We start from the raw sequence: 20,501 nt of genomic DNA on the forward strand, positions 1-20,501 counted from the left end.
CCTCACCCCTTTCCTAAGAGGTCTGTAGGGGGCGTGCATAAGCGCACCAATCGTGCCTACCGTCCCTGTCCCATTGTTTCTTTGATTTTTCTTGTATGTATCCATAACTATGTTTATACTTATACTGTCCCTGTCCTATTGTTTCTTTTATTTTTCTTATATGTATCCATGTATTCATAACTATGTTTATACTTATACCGTCCCTGTCCTATTGTTTCTTTTATTTTTCTTATATGTATCCATGTATTTATAACTATGTTTTTACTTTATACCTATTATCTTATAATCACTTGACAAATAAAATAAATAAATCTTGCAAGGGGATCTTCCCAAACAGATTTTTTTTTTTTTGAAGCTGAGCGGAGGTTGGTTCCAGGGGTTTAGGATTATGGGCTGAAATTTGGATTGGCAATCTTTGCGAATCTATTAATTTTTTAATTTTTTTAAAAAAAGCTTTTTGTGGTCTTTGGTGCTGATCGAACTTGGGTAACGGAAATGTCTGCAAAGAAAAAACCCAGCTCAGAGAACAGAAAGGACCTCACAGTTCTCCTCCTCCTCCTCCTCCTCCTCCTCCTCCTCCTCCTCCTCCTCTTCTTTCCACAAACCTCACTGCCTTCTAGCCCTGAAGATCTTACCCTCCTCCCTGCAACCGAGCTGGAGATCCCACCACTTCAAGGGGGCTGCTGGCCCACTTGCTTTGCTCTTGAATCTTCCCGTTCCCTTTCTTCAACAGAGCGACGACATCAACAAAGTGGCCAAGGTGGCAAAGATCGTGGAGCGGATGGTCAACCAGAACACCTTTGACGACATCGCTCAAGGTGAGGACCCAGAAGGCCGGCGGGACTGCGGCCTGAAAGTGCTTCTGGTTTTCCTCTGACGTTTCACTTATCATCCAAGAAGCTTCTTCAGCTCTGACTGGAATGGAAAGATTTATACTCCTTGCAGACAGCTGGTCATTTGTCTACTTTTTAGCAAGTTGTTGAGGCCACTTGGAGGTTTGTCTGAGTCCTCAGGGTCACCTGAGTGGTGCAAATGGGTGTGGAGCCTTCTTGGAACGGCTGAAAGGACCGTGTTGAAGACTGGAGATAGACTATGTCGTATCCCTCCCCCTCTGTTGAGGGAGGGCTGTTCAATTTGGACACCGATTGTCAGTCTGTGCTCCATTCAGAATCCAAGAAAGAAATACTTAGACTCCATAGATTAGAGAAAAGAAATCTTTGACTGAAAATTGAAGTGGTAGCTTCAGATAAAATTCTGAATCTGAGACTTTAGGCCCGCAGATCACATATACAAAGTGATGGAATTGTTCCCACCCACCCCAAAGTTCAAAAGATTCTTCCAATTAAAAATTCTGGATATGGTCATGTGGGCATCTTCAGGTGGTGATGAGGCCTCTGTCCGTTGACCTTGACATATTTTGATAAAGATTTGCAGTTGCGCAGAGAAAAGAAGGCTGAGCAAGGAATAGAAACTTAAGAGCAGGAATTTATACTCCCCCCCCACTTCTCATTTATACAACACAAGAATGTAACACCTCCAGCTCTCTTCCCAGACATATCCCCTCCCCTCGTTACCTATGGCAGCCAAAAGATGCAAAGCAGTAGAAAAGATCTTGAAGGCTGACACAGATGGCCTCTTTGACTCCTCTTTCAAACCACCTTCCTCTCTGTCCAAAATGTGCACTTTGCTGACTTCAGAAGAGTGGCCGTGCAGATGGACAGCTGACTCTAGTCTGGATCAGTTCGTTCTCCTATGTTGTGGCGCCATGCGTTTGTGAACAAAACAACCACTTCATAAACTCGGCTGACCCTGAGAGCACAGACACACCTCCAGGTGCCTTCAACAGCCCTCCAAAAAGAGTGCAAATGATTAGCTGTCTGCAAGGAGTACCAATCCTTCCCTTCCCCACCATCCAGTCCAAGTGGAAGAAGCTCCTTAGATGAGAAGCAAAATGTCTTCAGAGAAAAATCGGAAAGTCCACAGTATCCTCCTGTAATAAAATCCTCCTTTGGGATAACCATGACCTGGATGACAGAGAATCTCTCCAGATTTTCACTTGTTGGCTCAGGTGAGCCCTCGCCTCAGGGGTGGGATTCTAAAATTTTAACAACCGGGTCTGTGGGCGTGGCTTAGGTGGTAGGCGTGGCTTGGTGGTCATGTGACTGGGTGGGCATGGCTTGGTAGTCATGTAATTGGCTGGGTGTGGCCAACTCAATATCACTCACATCGAGGCACGCATCTCCTCGCCTGGCCTTTCGTGACTGGGGATGCTGCAACAGTCGTAAGTGTGAAAAACGGTCATAAGTCACTTTTTTCAGTGCCATTGTAATTTTGAATGGTCCACTCCACACAAGCAAAGTACCAGCAAAGGAGGGGAAAAAAACCTCCAGAGAAGTTCCAGAGACAGGAAGTCTAGTCCTGCCAAGAATGTAATAAGGGTTAACGGAGAGGCAGTTTCTGTAAGCAACACCAGAATGTTTCCTTCCTGTCTTCCTTACAGGATTAGGCCAGTAATTTCTTCTAACAACCGGTTCTCTGAACTGCTTCGAATGTTAACAACCGGTTCTAGCGAATAGGTGCGAACTGGTAGAATCCCACCCCTGCCTTGCCTCCATTTCCAGTCCCTGCTGTCAGCCATAAGGGTGAACGACCACGGGGGCGCTTCAGGGACTAGGTCAATGGCTAACCTTTTTGGGCTTGTGCTCCCATGCCATCACCCAGAAGGCAATGTACCCCATGCCTCCTGTGCATGCGTGCGCCACCCACGCTTCTGTGCATACATGTGCAACCTGCGCCGTGTGATCCACGCATGCATGTACGACTCCCTCATGCCCACGGTGTTCTTCTGCACATGCATGAGTGTCTCCTACGCACCAGCACGCCCCTGCACAGGCACACCAAATCCGCAATAATCAGCTCTTGGGCAGGTGGTGTGCGTGCATGCACAGTAGACCTTTTCTGGGTGAGTGCTCCCCTGCTGGCAGTAATGGCTCTGCGTGCCACTCCTGGCATGCATGCTATAAGTTCGCCACCATGGGACTAGGTCATAAGTGGCTTTTGAGAGATCCACCGTAGCTATGAATGGCCGTTAAGCAAGTGGTCTTAAATCAAGAACTACCTCTGTGCTCCTTCAAAGTCTTTTAATTCTGGGAGTTAAAGTCCAACTGACCAAGGTTGAAAACCACTGCCTATATCAAGGGAAGTACTAATACCACTCTGTAAAGCCTTAGTAAGGCCACACCTAGAGTACTGCATCCGGTTTTGGTCACCACACTATAAAAAAGATGTTGAGACTCTCGAAAGAGGGCAGAGAAGAGCAACCAGGAGGATGAGGGGACTGGAGACTAAAACATAGAATGAACGGTTGCAGGAACTGGGCCTGGCTAGTCTAGGGGAGAAGGACCAGGGGAGACAGGAGGGCAGTCTTCCAGTATTTGAGGGGCTGCCCCAGGGAGGAGGAGGAAGGGGGTCAAGCTATTTTCCAAGGCACCGTTGAAGGCCAGACAAGGAATAATGGATGGAAACTGAACAAGGAGAGATTCAAACCTGGAAACAAGGAGAAACTTTCTGACAGGGAGAACAATCAACCCATGGAACAGAAGTTGCCCTCGGAAGTTGTGGGAGCTTCATCCCTGGAGGCTTTCAAGAAGAGACCGGACTGCCCTCTGTCAGAAATGGTGTAGGGTCTCCCGCTTGGGTAGAGGGGTTGGACTAGATGACCTACAAGGTCCCTTCCAACTCTGATTATCTGTTATCTGTTATATATCCCTTGTTGATTTAAGTTGTACAATCACAGTTGCCACACCTCAGTCCCCGAAAACTTAAAAAGTCTGTGCAGTCGTTTGCTAAAGCGGATTTAAAAAACTGTTTTGCCTTTGGCTAGATTTCAAGTACTTCGAAGACGCCTCCGATGAGTACCGGGATAACATGGGAACGCTGCTGCCCCTCTGGAAGTTTCAGTATGACAAAGCCAAGGGGCTGGCTGTCACCGCCCTCTCCTGGTGAGTGCCTTCCCTGCAGGTAATAACGGGGGGGGGGGCTGCTCTGCGGAAATCCACCCAGCTCACCTTTACGCTTCAGCGATGGAAATGAGAAATAGAAAATGTTTCCTGTTGATGTTGTATTTTGTTGTATACACTTTCCCCGTCCCTTAGGTCAGGGTCCCCAACCGCCGTCCGCGGACGCTACCGGAGGAACAACCCTTACCGGGCGCTGGTTGCTGGCGCCGCCATCTTTTTGGTAAAAAATCATTTTTGTCAAAAAGATGGCGGCTACCTCGTGAGCTTTTCCAGGTAGAAAGCCATTTCTCAAAAGCTCACGAGCGCTAGCGCCGCCATTTTTGATGAAAAAATCACTTCGTGACGTCACCGGAAGTGATTTTCGTAAAAAATGGCGGCGCCCAGCGACCGACCGGGCGCGGCGCCAGCTGCGCGGAACCGGGCCGGGCGTCGAAAGGTTGGATCCTGCCTTAGGTCACGTTTATAGTTTTTGTTTTGTTATCTTCTTTCAGAGTTTTGCAGCGTTCGTTCAGCTCCAGAAAAATAAACACAGGTGGCTGATGCTTCACTTAACGTCTTTATAAACATAATAAGTAGATTTTACAAACCAGTTGTAGATTTCTCCAACATGGAGACAACTCAGACAGAAACATAAAAAATAAACACAGATGGCTGATGCTTCACTTAACGTCTTTATAAACATAATAAGTAGATTTTACAAACCAGTTGTAGATTTCTCCAACATGGAGAAAACTCAGACAGAAACATAAAAAACAAACACAGATGGCTGATGCTTCACTTAACGTCTTTATAAACATAATAAGTAGATTTTACAAACCAGTTGTAGATTTCTCCAACATGGAGACAACTCAGACAGAAACATAAAAATAAACACAGATGGCTGATGCTTCATTTAACACCTTTATAAACATAATAAGTAGATTTTACAAACCAGTTGTAGATTTCTCCAACATGGAGCAAACTCAGACAGAAACATAAAAAATAAACACAGGTGGCTGATGCTTCATTTAACACCTTTATAAACATAATAAGTAGATTTTACGAGCCAGTTGTAGATTTCTCCAACGTGGAGACAACTCAGACAGAAACATAAAAATAAACACAGATGGCTGATGCTTCATTTAACACCTTTATAAACATAATAAGTAGATTTTACAAACCAGTTGTAGATTTCTCCAGCATGGAGCAAACTCAGACAGAAACATGAAAAATAAACACAGGTGGCTGATGCTTCACTTAACGTCTTTATAAACATAATAAGTAGATTTTACAAACCAGTTGTAGATTTCTCCAACGTGGAACAAACTCAGACAGAAACACGTTGCAAGTGCAGAGCAGAAACTCAACTCAGGAGCTCAGAAACAGACATCAGTTTCACTTTAGTTCAGCAGGCAAGCCGAGGAGAGAAGCAGTTTCATTTCCAGTAGACAGACTCAACGCTCAACATAGCTTCAGAGCTTAATACAGAGCCACGCCTAGGCTACTTTTAGTTTCAGTTTCCAAACAGTCCTCATTGGCTGACTTACTTGCTATGCCTATTCATTGGCTGACCTTGTTACCAAGCTCTATTCTAGTTCATGAATCTACTCTGACAATCTTCATTTACTTTGCCTTTTTAAATCAATCAATTAGATTGACCTTTTCTGGTTGTCTCAAGTTATTTCCAGTTGTGGCAAGGAGAAAGACTTGCACGCAACAGTCAAAATAGAGCCAGAAAGGACCTTAGAGGTCTTCTAGTCCAACCCTCAGTTCAGGCAGGAGACCCTAATACCATTCCTGACAAATGGCACTCAGATTGGAGTGTTTTAAAAAAATCACCTGTGATAAAGCATCCACAACTTTTGGACCCCGTATCATTTCTGACATACGGCTATCCAGTCTTTTCTTTAAAAAAAAAAACAGCACCCAAAACTTCTGGTGGCAAGCTGTCCCATTGGTTAATTGTTCTCACTATGTTAGCAAGTTTCTCCTTAATTCCAGGTGGCGTCTCTCCTTCATTAGTTTCTACCCGTTGCTTCTCATCCTGGCTTCTGGTGCTTTGGAAAATAATTTGACCCCTCTCTTCTTTTGTGTCAGCCCCTCAGATACTGGAATACTGCTATCATGTCATCCCTAATTCTTCTTTACTCTAGACTAGCCCGACCCAAATCCTGCAACTGTTCTTCATAGGTTTTTTCACCAGGCCTTTAATCCTCTTAGTTGCTCTTCTCTGCACTTTTCCCAAAGTCTCAACCACTTTTTTTGTAATGTGGGGACCAAAATTGGATGTGGTATTTTTGTATTTTATCTTCAGGAAAAAAATAAAAGAGGAAAAAGAGATGCCTGTAAGGGGCCGTGCATCAGCGCACCAATCGTGCCTACGGTCCCTGTCCTATTGTTTCTTTTCATTTTTCTTATAAGTATCTATCTCATGTATTCAAAACCATGTTTATTCTTATACCTGTGTCTTGTAAGCGATTGACAAATCAAATAAATCAAATCAAATAAATAGAACAAACAATATTTATAGCTCAGGGTTGAAATGAAAGGTCCTTGGTGCTCCCTGAGTTGTGGACCCGGTGGTTACTTGCATAGCTTTCATGACCCAACATCATCAGGGATTGAAGGGAGCAGTGGAGGGATTCAAATTTTCTTACTACCGGTTCTGTGGGCATGGCTTGATGGGTGTTGCTAGGAATATAAGTCACCTAACAGGTATTTGGGTTAGAAATATATAAACCAGGATAGACATTTTAGTACTATATCTTTAAGAAAATGCAAAACTGCAGTTGGGTGTGGTTTTTCAAACGGCCATAAGATGGAGCCAGAAACCTGGGTTGTTTTAGTCTTAGTCTCAGAAGAGAGTGTGTCTGAGTGGGTATCTCTGTTTCCTTCTGTTGGAAAGCATTGCCGTTCCTCCATTTCTTCTAATTGACTGATATTACCGGATTTAATGTAAGTCTCTTACTGAACTGTTTTTTGACACTGGACTTTGATATTTGGATTATCCCTGGATTGAAAAACTGACTGATTTACTTGTGAATGACTTTGGATTGCTTATTTTGGACTTTGCTTAAACCTTTCTGGAAGTAAAAACCTACATTTACTGAATACAGTGTATCTGTGTACTGTGTGTGTATTATTCAAGCACTTCTCTCAAATACGTCTCCCTGTATGCGCTCATTCTCCTAACGGGGAATTACCTCAACAGGTATGGCAGGGGAAGGATACTGTAAAATCCCTTTCCCTCCCCACCCCACTAACCTGCTTTCCAGCTCCGTTCTCCTGTGCAGGGCAACCAAAGGAGATCCAGCCGATCAGCTGGGACTCGATGGGAGGCGGAGAAGAGATGGGGTTGGCGGGGCCAGTTCGGAGGTGGGATTGGCTGGTTCTCCCAACTACTCAAAATCTCCTCTACCGGTTCTCCAGAATTGGTCAGAACCTGCTGAATACCCACCTCTGGAAGGGAGGGAGGTTTGTGGAGAGGAGGGAGGAGGAAGAGGAGGAGGAGGAGGGATGCACAAGAATGAGAAGGACTGTGGGGTCCTTAGTGCGTTCTGAGCTTGGTGGTTTTGTTGGAGTCATTTCATTACTCAATCAGGTAACATCATCCATGCTTGAAGGGAGAGGGGTTGATTTGAGAGGAAGAGGAAGAAGAGTGTGGGTTGAAATGAAGGGTCTTTGATGCTCTCTGAGCTTGGTTATTTTCCTGCAGACATTTTATGACCCAGCTAGGTCACATCATCAGTGCCAGTCCTGATGAGGTGACCTAGTTTGGGTTATGAATCATCTGTAAGGAAACAACCAAGCTCAGAGAGCCACCCTTCCAAAGTTAAAAAAAAAAACTTAAAAGAAAAATGGAAATGAATAAAGACATTGAACACAAGAGCTGAAAGGATACTCTGTGAATCATGTGAATCATATGGGAAATGCACAGGCTGTATTTTTCATTTTTAATAACATGAATAATAATATTTTTAAGACAGGATGTATATTGCTTTTACGACAGTAGAGGGCCATGAATGAATAGCCCAGGTCGGAAAATACCTCTTTTAAAATAAAAAAAGCATTTGACTTCAAATAATTAGCCCAAGGAACTTTAGGATAAAGATACCAGCAAGGTTAGCAGATTTTATCCATTGAGTTTTTCTTCTGCTGGACCATCTCAAGGTCACAAAACCTTTCATTGTGCATGAATTATTATAATTCTAAATCATTAAACTTAGGAAGTCCTGGTGTTGAAATACGATAATGTACGAATTATTTAAAAACATGGTATTTCAATACTTGGAAAGTGGCATTCCCTCCGGTCTCCAGCTCTACAAAAATGCATTTATGTCCCTAACAATCACCTGGAACACAACGTGTCTTTAACACACTAAAAATATAATCAAAAGACTGGAACGCTGACAATTTACATCTCTTTATTCTTGCAGGAATCCCAAGTACAGAGATTCATTCCTCGTTGGACACGGCTCTTGTAAGTTTTGACTCGGCTGTGTTATGCCAATGCTTTGTGATAAAAATGAAGCAACGGGACCGAAAGAGGTTTTTTTTCGGTCCTGTTGCTTCATTTTTCCCTCCTGGATTCTGCAGAACCGACGTTTACATCCTGAGGGTTTTTGTCTATCTCGCTTGCTCGGCAAGGCGCCTTTTCTGATTGGCTAAAGTTATTTCCAGTTGTGGCAAGGAGAAAGATTTGCAGCACAGCACTCAGAATAGAGCTGGAAGGGACCTTGGAGGTCTTCTAGTCCAGCCCCCTGCTCAGAGAAGAGACCCTGGACCATTTCAGACAAATGGCTTTCTAAGTCTCTTCTTGAAAAATCCCCCAGCGTTGGAGCATTCACAACTTCTGGTGGCAAGCAGTTCCACTGGTTAATTTCCATTCCTTGTTTCTTGTCTTGCCTTTGAATGCTTTGGAAAATAAATTGATCTCCCCTCTTCTTTGTGGCAGCTCCTCAAATATTGGAAGACTGCTATTATGTCACACCTAGATTAGCAGATTGTAAAGGCCGTAACACTGCATCCCTTAGGAATCAAGATCAACTGAACACCTACTACACACACAAAGACAGAGAGAGCATTGCTGATGTCTTTCCCTCCTCCAGAGTCATTCTCATTCTCAAGTCAATCAACCAGAATCGAGCCGGAAGGGACCTTGGAGGCCATATAGTCCAACCCCCTATTCAAGCAGGAGACCCTTGAATCATTTCAGACAGTTGGCTGTCCAAACTCTTCTTAAAAACCTCCAGTGATTAAGCACTCACAACTTCTGCTGGCAGGGTTTTCCATTGGTTAATTGTTCTCACCGATAGGAAATTTCTCCTAAATTCCAGGTTGCTTCTCTCCTTGATTAGTTCCCATCCAATTCTTTCTTGTTTTGCCTTCTGTTGCTTTGGAAAATAAGTTGACCCTCCTCCCTTCTTCTCTGTGGCAGCCCCTCAAAAATACAAGAATACTGCCGGTATTGGAGAGGGTTTTTGAGATATATATATATATAACTCAATATTTGAGTTTTATATATATTATATACTAGCTCGATACGCGTGCTTCGTTATGAAACTATGCGGTCGGGCTTAGTTTTGGGGGAGGAAAATAAGGGGGGAAAATCCTGCCTCTGCCTACCAGCATCCATCGATATTCATCTGGCAAGCGTCCTGTCAGTGTGTCAGAGAGTTGAGGGCTGTTTGGAAAGTGAAGCAGTATTTGCTGTGTGAGCAAGGAGGAGACAGCCAGGAGCCTGGGCGTGGCTTAGCTCAACTGTTCTGTCCTAAAGCTGCTTGGTGCTGTGAAACTGAAACTGAACTTCCTCTCCTCTGCTTGTGTTTTGCATTTGGAACAGATTTCTTTCCAGGTGGAGAGGGGGAGTCGAACTCCTTAGCATCAGAGCGTGTTAATAATAATAATAATAATATAGGAAATACTCTAAATGCTCTGATGGTCATTTGATAAAATCCTTTCTTAGTGAGCCCCTAGAAGCCAAGAGGAACCTACGGGCCAAATTTCAAGTTTGTAGGTTTTACGGTTCGGGAGATTTTGTGATGATGCGTGAGGGTATTTCGGTGTGTGTGTGTGTGTGTGTGTGTGTATGTATATATATGTATGTATGTATGTATGTATGTATATATATATTATATATATATATATTATATATATATATATATATATATATATATATATATATATATATATATATATATATATATATATATATGTGTGTGTGTGTGGATCTTTGGTTATTTGGATTTTCTCCCGCGTAAAATTGGAAGTATCTAGGCGACGTTTGATGAAGTCTCATTCATCATCTTCAGGCTTGTGTCTTCGGCTCTGTGCTTCTCGGAGTAAGAAAGAGAGTAATATTCGGAAGAAAACCCGAATAACCAAAGATCCACATACAAATACCCGCAAAACCTCAGAAAACATATGTATGTATGTATGTATATATGTATGTATGTATGCATCAGTATTTGAGATATATAACAGAGTTGATTACATAAAGCCTCCCCAGGACATCATCATTAGGGCAGGCTAAAAAATCTTGATTGCGATTCCAAATTAGCCTCTGCAAATCAGACTTAACAAATCTGTCAATGCGGTCACTGGTACTAATACATTTGCTAAACCGAAAACATTAGTTGCGTGTGGCCAGGTGTGCAAAACGGATGACCCTTATTAGGTTACACGTCTCTCTCCTAACAAAGGTGAGGATAAAATGGCCGAAGTGAGCCATCAATTCTAGCTGACAGCTTGATTGTGGCTCAGACATTTAAGTTCTCCGATATTTTGCCTAATTTCTTTTAGGACGCTTGCATATCCATTTTATTTTTAATTGGCCAATAGGATCCTGTACCCCACAGCCTATTTAGAAGAAGAATAGAATAATGACAAAGTTGGGAGGGACCTTGTAGGTCATCTAGTCCAACCCCCCCACCCAAGCAAGAGACCCTACACTATTTCTGACAAATGGCAATCCAGTCTCTTCTTAAAAGCTTCCAATGATGAAGTTCCCACAATTTCTGAAGGCAACTTCTGTTCCATTGGTTGATTGTTCTGACTGTCAGAAAGTTTCTCCTTATTTCCAGGTTAAATCTCTCCTTGTTCAGTTTCCATCCATTATTCCTTGTCTGGCCTTCATGTGCTTTGGAGAATAGCTTGACCTCTTTCTCCTCTCTTGGGCAGCCCCTCAGATATTGGAACACTGCTATCCTGTCTCCCCTGGTCCTTCTCCTCCCTAGACTAGCCAGGCCCTGTTCCTACAACCGTTTTAGCCTCCGTATGTTTTAGCCTCCAGTCCTCTCATCTTCCTGGTTGCTCTTCTCTGCCCTCTTTCTAGAGTCTCAACATGTTTTTTTATAGTGTGGTGAAGAAAACTGGATGCAGTATTCCAAGTGTGGCCTTACTAAGGCTTTAGACAGTGGTATTAGCACCTCATGGGATCTTGATTAAATCCCTCTGTTAATGCAATTTAGGATTACATTGACCCTACACAATTTTTGAAAAGTGGTAGACTATCTGACTTGTATTGCAAAGGTCACAGAAACAGTTGAGGACTGAAAGCTGCTATATATGTTATTGATTGGAAACATGGGTTGCTGCTTTCCATTACAAAAAAATTCTAGTTGTTGATCAGAGAATTCATCCAAAGGGACTCAGTTCTCATGTGGCTGCAGCAACTCACCTCTAAAGTTCCTGGATTGTGTTGAGAAAGTTTCTTTATGGCTTGTCCAGCAAAGTGTCAGCCTTTCTTCCAATCTGCACCAAAACTCTTTTAAGCCATTTATGGTTTGGGCTCAAGTGCAAGATCCTCCTTCCCTAAGTTCTTTGCTCTGTCATAGAAGATCATATCTGTGGCTCAGAGTTGGACTGTGGAGTCATTGGCACTCTCTGAGCTGGGTGGTTTTCCTTGCAGACGTTTCGTGACCCAATTAGGTAACATGCAATGTGGAGGAGGAGAAGGAGGAGGAGGAGGGGAGGAGAAAGAGGAGGAGGAGGAGGAGGAGGGGAGGAGGAGGAGGAGGAGGAGGAGGAGGAGGAGGAGGAGGAAGAAGAAGAAGAAGAAGAGGGACGGAGGGGCGGGGAGGAGGAAAAGAACAGTGGGGTGCTTGGTTGTTTTTCTTGCAGAAGTTTCATGACCCATGTAGGTAACATCATGAGGGCTAGAAGGAAGAGAGGTGTGCAGTGTGGTGGTGGGGTGGGTGGGTGGAGGAGGAGGAGGAGGAGGAGGAGGAGGAGGAGGAGGAGGAGGAGGAGGAGGACAGTGGGGTGCTTGGTGCTCTCTGAGCTGGATTGTTTTTCTTGCAGACATTTCATGACCCAACTAGGTAACATCATCAATGCTAGAAGGGAGTGGGGTGTGTGAAGAGGAGGATAATTTGAGCCTGGCTTACCTCCATTCCATTTTTAAAAAAATTGAAACAGTTTCTTGTATGTGCAATAGACAGCCAATCTATTTTCTGGCGAAATATATTAATATAAATACTTTTCCCCCATTAGCTTGTTCTTCTGTTGTCTGAATTAGGAGTTTTAAAAGACCTCCAGGTTTCGAGGGTAGATGAGGGTATTATTGTATGTTATCTGCCTTTGAATACATTCCCCCAGTCAGTGCCTATAATGGCTTACAGACTGATTTTAATCAAAATATTCAGCCTCCCCTTTTATTTTCCTTAGACTTGGTGTTTCATTATTGGGTCAGCAGCCTGCAAAGTGGAGCTCTGGCTGACTAAACAGATGTCCAATCGATCCTTCAGATTGGCCTTCTCATCCCTCTCCTGGACTCATTGACACAAGATGAAAAACCCAGCAAAGTCGTGCCTGCTTCTGAACACAAGCGCGGCCCTTTGATGTAGAGTTGGAGCCCTGGGAATGCGATTGCCTCTTTCCAGTAGTGCTGCTTTCCAACAACTTATCTCCCTTCTGAAAAGGTGGTTTGCAGTCGAGGTTTTACAGGATGCAGAACACAGCATAACAGAGTCAGAAGGGACCTTGGAGGTCTTCTAGTCCAGCCTCTGCTCGAGCAAGAGACCCTGTACCATTTGGGCCAAATGGCTGTCCGGTCTCTTCTTAAAAGCTTGCAGTGACGAAGAACCCCCAACTTCTGGAGGCAACTTCCATTCCATGGGTTAATTGTCCTCATTGTTAGGAAGTTTCTCCTTAATTCCAGGTTGTTCCTCTCTTTGATTAGTTTCTACCTGTTGTTTTTAGAATCGAATCGAATAGAATAGAATTCTTTATTGGCCAGGTGTGATTGGACACACAAGGAATTTGTCTTGGTGCAAATGCTCTCAGTGTACATAAAAGAAAAGATAAATTCCTCAGAGTCAAGAACCATCAGATACAACACTTAATGATAGTCATAGGGTACAATAAGCAATCAAATCAGATAAATAGATGAAAGGAAGGAAGGAAGGAAGGAAGGAAGGAAGGAAGGAAGGAAGGAAGGAAGGAAGGAAGGAAGGAAGGAAGGAAGGAAGGAAGGAAGAAAGAATAGAATTCTTTATTGGCCAAGTGTGATTGGACACACAAGGAATTTGTCTTGGTGCAAATGCTCTCAGTGTACATAAAAGAAAAGATACATTTGTCAAGAGTCAAGAACCATCAGATACAACACTTAATGATAGTCAAAGGGTACAATAAGCCATCAAATCATACTAGGAAACAGTCCATATAAATCGTAAGGATACAAGCCACAAAGTTACAGCCATACAGTCACAAATGGGAGGGGATGGGTGATCAGGAGTGATGAGAAGATAAATAGTAATTAGTAATGTAGACTCTGTAAATAGTTGGACAGTGTTGAGGGAATTATTTGTTTAGCAGAGTGATGGCATTGGGGAAAAAAACTCTCCTTGTGTCTAGTTGTTCTGGTGTGCAATGCTCTATAGCGTCATTTTGAGGGAAGGAGTTGAAACAGTTTATGTCCGGGATGTGAGGGGTCTGTAGATATTTTCACAGCCCTCTTTTTGACTCATGCAGTACAAGTCTTTAGATGCTATGGAGAATAGCTGGACTCCTTCTTCTTTGGGGTAGCCCCTGTGAAATTGGAAGACTGCTATCATGTCATCCCTAGTCCTTCTTTTCCTCAATTTAGACCTGCCTGATTCCAGCAACCGTTCTTCGTATTTTTTAGCCTCCAGCTCCCTGATCATATTCGTTGCTTTTCTCTGCGCTCTTTCTAGAGAAGTTTTGGAGAATAAGTTGACCCCCTCTTCTTTGTGACCCCCCTCTTCTTCTTCTTCTGGATAGGGCCCAGTATGTCAGAGCGTTTGCAGCGTGACTGCTATTATGAGACAACCCAGGAGCAAAAAACACAGCACACAGAGACTTAGACATTTAACAGTGGTTTGTATACAACAGTTATATGCAGACACATACATGGTAGGCAAAATACCTTAACAAGCGATCTTCTTCTTAACTCTGCACGGAGAAACTGCACTGAATACTGGCCCCAAGGAGAGAGAACATGCCCTCTAATGGCTGCCTTTATATAAATGCCTCTTAAAGGGATAGAACCCATCCCCAGTCTTAAAGGAAAATACCTATTGTATGCCGATTCATTCTCAATTGCATCAGCCTTACAATTGCATCAGACTTCCAGCGGCTGGCAACTATTACCGCTGCTGGTCAGCTCTTAAATCTTAATACGTCAACACAGTGCTCAAGTCCATTGAGATCCTTTTGAATCTTGAGTCTCCGAGTTTTAAAATGTTCCCTATTCCCCCCTCACCCCACCAGCTTGGGGGAATCAGTCTTATCCAGGTACACATTTGTTTGCATCGGAACAAAACCCGAGAGAGCGTGTTCGGCAGAACTGCCAACAACCTCGCAGCAAAATGCAAAATACTTGTTTCCCAGGAGGTACAAAGTTTGCGCTTGGCAATCAGCCAGACACTTCTATTTAAAAGTAAATGCATTTATTTGCTTGCTCTTAATCAGCGCTCCAGTGCTGCCTTTCTAGATCGTTAACGGCAGGAAGTTCTACCACATAACCGTTTCCATTTCCCATGGCAATTTAATTATGGATTATTATTATTTTTTTCACATGCTAAAACAGCATTTCTCAAAGCTCTCCTGATAGATGTGAGCTGACAGATGACTAAACTAAAACAATTTTTTTTTTGGTCTCTGTCTTTAAAAAAAGAGAGGGGGGGAAAGGAACAGTCCAGCATTCACCATGAGATTGCTAGGAGGTTTCTGGAGCAGATCCTCCAGAGATAATTCTGTGAAGGCTCTGAGTTTTCTGTGGTTCATCCTCAGTGTGGAAGGTGAAAATGAAGGGTGGCAAGGTTTAAGCTCTGGGGTCCTTTATTGTCTGATGTTTTTATTAATGACCTGGATGTCTATTCTTGTCTTTTGGCTAAAATATATGAAGAACGGTTGCAGGAACTGGGCCTGGCTAGTCTAGTGAAGAGAAGGACCAGGGGAGATAGGATAGCAGTCTTCCAATATTTGAGGGGCTGCCACAGAGAGGAGGAAGGGGGTCAAGCTATTCTCCAAGGCACCTGAAGGCCAGTCAAGGAATAAAGGGTGGAAACTGAACAAGGAGAGATTCAACCTGGAAATAAGGAGGAATTTTCTGACAGGGAGAACAATCAACCAGTGGAACAGAAGTTGCCTCCAGAAGTTGTGGCTGCTCCATCACTGGAGGTTTTTAAGAAGAGACCAGACAGCCATCTTATGTGGGGGGTTGGACTAGATGACCTACAAGGTCCCTTCCAACTCTGTTAATCTCTGTATCGGAAGGAAGGAAGGAAGGAAGGAAGGAAGGAAGGGAGGGAGGGAGGGAAGGAAAGGAAGGAAGGAAGGAAGGAAATGAAAGTGAGGATGGGAAGGAGGAAGTCCAGACAAGGAATAATGGATGGAAACTGAACAAGGAGAGACTCAACCTGGAAATAAGGAGAAACTTTCTGACCAGGAGAACAATCAACCCATGGAACAGAAGTTGCCCTCGGAAGTTGTGGGAGCGCCATCACTTGAGACTTTCAAGAAGAGATTGGACTCCCCTCTGTCAGAAACAGGGTCTCCTGCTTGGGCGGGGGGTTGGACTAGATGACCTACAAGGTCCCTTCCAACTCTGTTAATCTGAATGTGTCTATGAATGGCTGATTTGTCAGAGTGTCAGGCTTCTAGACATTCCCTGCCATTTTTGGACTTGGCCCGGTCTAGAATGGTCACATTTTCCCAATGAAAACTGTCTGCCTTTTGTGAAATTAAAGAATTTTCATCCTGTTGGCGTTCATGGATGCGTTCTGCCTGTTTGTCCTACGTTGTGGTTGTTTACAGTCCTTACACTGTATGTTGTAGATGTCTCCTGTTTTTTTCCTTCTGGAGCTGTTGGGTCTTTTGGTCTGCTTAGGATGTTTTGATGGGCTCGAGTTGGCTTGTGGTTGAAACTTTCAAGAAGAGGTTGGGCAACCATTTATCTGAAATGATATTATAGATTAACATTAGAGCAACATTCAAGAAGTAAACAATACCCCAATCCCTGGAATTCCCAACTCAGACAGACAAGGAATGAACACTAACCCAAACCAGGGAGTCACCAAGAACATTCACATCCAAGACTGAAAGGGCAAGCCATCTGTATGTAAATGGAGAGCAAACACCTTTCTCTTCTAGAACTGATGATGTTACCTAGTTGGGTAATGAAATGTCTACAAGAAAACTGCCAAGCTCGTAGAGCACCAAGGACCCCACAGTCCTCCTCCTCCTCCTCCACTCCACACAACCCTTCTCTCTGTCACTGATGATGTTACCTAGTTGGGTAATGAAATGTCTGAAAGGAAACAATCAAGCTCAGAGACCACCAAGAACCCCACAGTTCTCCTCCTCCTCCTCCTCCTCTTCGTTCTCCTCCTCCGCTCCACTCTACACAGCCCCTCTCTTCTGTCACTGATGATGTTACCTAATTGGGTAATGAAATGTCTACAAGAAAACTGCCAAACTCATAGAGCACCAAGGACCCCACAGTCATCATTGTCTTTATCATCGTCATCATTGTCGCTGCCATCCTCCTCCTCCTCCACTCCACACAACCCTTCTCTTCTGTCACTGATGATGTTGCCTAGTTGGGTAATGAAATGTCTGAAAGGAAACAATCAAGCTCAGAGAGCACCAAGAACCCCACAGTTCTCCTCCTCCTCCTCCTCCTCCTCCTCCTCCTCCCCCCTGCAAACCCCACTCCCTTCTAGCACTGATGACATTACCTAGCTAGGCCATGAAACGTCTGCAAGAAAACGACTGAGCTCCAAAACACCAAACCCACCACAATCTTAATTATTTCTGAGGCAATCTGTTCCTTTTAAACTTTTTATCATTTGAATAAATTACTGAAAAAGAAATTAAGTGGCATTTCCGCCTGAGAGTTAATTAAAAATCTCTCTCTTTATGTCACTGACTGCTATCCATCTCAGTCTCCCTAAGATTTTACATACGCTGCAAAAATCACGTTTCTATATAATCGTGTAGAATTTTACCAGCTTGTACAATCCTATGAGAATCGTTCATTTAATCTAAACAGCACCGGATCCTACAAATGAGATGATTTCCTTCCATCTGAATGGTAATTGCAAACCACACATTGCTGTTTACAAGAAGTTGGAACCGAAAAAAACTTTACCACTTGATGGCACTGTTAAATATTTAGTGAGCATTCTGCAAAGGAGAAAAATTGATACGTTCAACAGTTGCTAAATACTAATATAATGTCTTTGGTGATGCAAACATGCATTTCCTTCGGTGCTTTAGTTTAATTCTTGCTAGGAAAGGTCTGATACTGGAAATGCCTCTAGGTATAAGTCCCCAACATTCTGCTTATCAACTTTTAAATATAAGACGTAGATTAGGATGTCCTTGCTATCCATATTTAAGGAACCAGTAAGAAAAGGCTGTCTTTATCTGCAGTGGCTTTGCAGGGGATTTATGTGTTCAAAAAGTCAAGTTGGGGTTGTGGCCACAGTTGTGCAATCCAAATCTGACCCTGTGCACGAAATAGAGCAGGTTTCAGACTCATAACTGTGGTAACTTTGGTGCTCTCTGAGCTTGGCTGTTTTCATGCAGACGTTTCATGACCCAACTAGGGAACACCATCAGTGCTCGAAGGGAGGAGGAGGAAGAGGAAGGATTGCGGGGTCCTTGGTGCTCTCTGAGGTTGGCTGTTTTCATGCAGACGTTTCATGACCCAACTAGGGAACATCATCAGTGCTATAATGGAGAGAGGTGTGTGTAGAGTTGTAAGTGCAGGAATGTTCTCATCTTGGATGGCAAACCTCAGATTAAGAATGTTTACAAAGCAAATACAACTCAGGCAAACAAAGTCACTAATCTAAAGGAGGATTAGAGAGAGGAAGTAAACATATGTTAGACTTTAACTAGAGATAATTGTGTTAATCACTACGCTAAACAGGAACGGAAGTTAAGCAATAACCAAAGTTAACCAATGTTAGAGGATTACTAAAAATGTGTATAAATGCAAGACTAGACTCCAATAAAGTTCATCATGATTCATTTGATCATGATCAAACACCTCGACTGCCTCGTCATTACAACAGGTGTGCAGTGTGGAGGAGGAGGAAGAGGAGGAGAACTCTCTGAGCTTGGTTGTCTTCTGGCAGATGTTTCATTACCAATTAGGTAACATCATCAGTGCTAGAAGGGAGAGAAATTTACAGGGAGGAGGAGGAACAACTAGGAATCATCATCAGTGCTAAGAGGGGTGAGGGGTTTGCAAAGTAGTGAAGCTATTTACTGCTGGCTCGTCAACAATTGCCAAACAAGCCAACAATAAGCAGCCCAACCAAAGAGCCTCTATCTAAGACCATCCCCACCAAGATTCAAAGGGCAAGCCACCAGAATAGAAACTAACTGACCAACCCCTCTCTCTTCTAGCACTGATGATGTTGCCTGCAGTAGTCTGGGTAATGAAACGTCTGCAAGAAAAGCAGCACACTCAGAAAGCACCAAAGTTCCCTCGTTTCAATTCTGAGCTCCAAATATTCTCCTTTCTTGGTTTTTCAAAATTCCGTTGTTGCAGTGTCTATCCACAAATTAAACACAGAATAAGAGAGTTGGAAGGGACCCTGGAGGTCTTCTAGTCCAGCCCCCACTCAAGCAGAAGACCCAGCTTAGACTGGCTGTCCAGTCTCTTCTTTAAAAGCCTCCAATGATGGAGCAACCACAACTTCTGGTGGCCAGCTGTTCCACTGGTTAGTTGTCCTCCCCGTCAGGAAGTTCCTCCTCAATTCCAGGTTGCTTCTCTCCTTGATGAGTTTCCATCCATTGTTTCTTCTCCTGCCTTCTGGGGCTTTGGAGAATAATTTAACCCCCCTCTTCTTCTTTGGGGCAGCCCCTCAAATATTGGAAAATTTCTCCTGGCCCTGCCTCTCCACTGTCCTTTAGCCCTGCCGACCTAGATGTGAATCTCTATTTATGTCCCTTTCCGCTGCTTTTGTCAGCTGCTAGCCTCGATTTTCCGCTCCAGGACTCAGGAAAGCCAGCCTTGGTCAGTCTTTTGTGTGTGGGGGGGTGGGGGGTGGAGAAGGGATGGGAGGGTGCTAGCCAGCCTTTTGCCAGGGCAGAGTTACTCTCTGGGTTGTGTCACTGACACTCTGCTACCTGGATTGTCAAGCAAAACACACATCTGTTTTGTCTCTGCCTGCCTGGTTGAATTAATTACAAATCGTTGCTGTCTAATGTCCTGCCACTAACATTTATGCAACCAACGATGGCACCACCAGAGTATGTCTCTCTCTTTCTCTCTCTCTCTGTGTGTGTGTGTGTGTGTGTGTGTGTGAGAGAGAGAGAGAGAGAGAGAGAGAGAGAGAGAGAGAGAGAGAGAGAGAGAGAGAGAGAGATGGAGGGGAGAGAGAGAGTTAGAGAGAGAGAAAGAGGGGGAGAGAGAGAAAGAGAGAGAGAGAGGTAGAGAGAGAGTGAGAGTTAGAGAGAGAGAGGGAGGGGGGAGAGAGAAAGAGAGAAAAGAGAGAGGGAGAGAGAGAGTTAGAGAGAGAAAGGGGAGAGAGAGAAAGAGAAAGAGAGAGTTAGAGAGAGAGTGAGAGTTAGAGAGAGAGATGGAGGGGAGAGAGAGAAAAAGAGAGAGAAAAAGAGAAAGAGTTAGAGAGAGAAAGGGAGAGAGAGAGAGAAAAAAAGAGAGAGAGAGAGAGAGAGAGAGAGAGAAAGAGGAGGTAGAGAGAGAAAGAGAAAAAGAGAGAGAGGAGAGAGAGTGAGAGTTAGAGAGAGAGATGGAGGGTGGAGAGAGAGAAAGAGAGAGAAAAAGAGAGAGGTAGAGAGAGAAAGGGGAGAGAGAGAAAGAGAGAAAGAGAGAGAGAGGGAGAGAGAGAGAGAGAGTTAGAGAGAGAGGGGTAGAGAGAGAAAGAGAGGGGAGGGAGGGAGAGAGGGAGGGAGGGGAGGCCAGATTGCTGATCGTCCAGTCACTCTCTTTCAGCCCAACCCACCTCACAAGGTTGTTGTGAGCAAAAAGAGGAGGAGGAAGGTGCATTCAGGAAGCAATGA

At 43.9% G+C, this 20,501-nt stretch overlaps 1 protein-coding gene across 2 annotated transcripts in view; it reads left to right on the plus strand.

The window, feature by feature from the left end:
- The window catches only part of DNAI1 (dynein axonemal intermediate chain 1), a 148,110-nt gene that overhangs the window by 60,701 nt on the left and 66,908 nt on the right, over window positions 1-20,501 (plus strand). For both annotated transcript variants that reach the window (XM_087958757.1, XM_087958756.1), the window contains exons 10-12: window positions 734-818; window positions 3,884-4,001; window positions 8,435-8,478. In XM_087958757.1, coding sequence (XP_087814883.1) covers window positions 734-818; window positions 3,884-4,001; window positions 8,435-8,478 — 247 coding nt within the window. The remainder of the gene's footprint in view (window positions 1-733; window positions 819-3,883; window positions 4,002-8,434; window positions 8,479-20,501) is intronic.

The sequence above is a fragment of the Notechis scutatus genome, chromosome 2, assembly GCF_049901735.1.
Source record: "Notechis scutatus isolate UNSWTSFEM ecotype Mainland chromosome 2, rNotScu1.2, whole genome shotgun sequence".
NCBI classification, from domain to species: Eukaryota; Metazoa; Chordata; class Lepidosauria; order Squamata; family Elapidae; genus Notechis; species Notechis scutatus.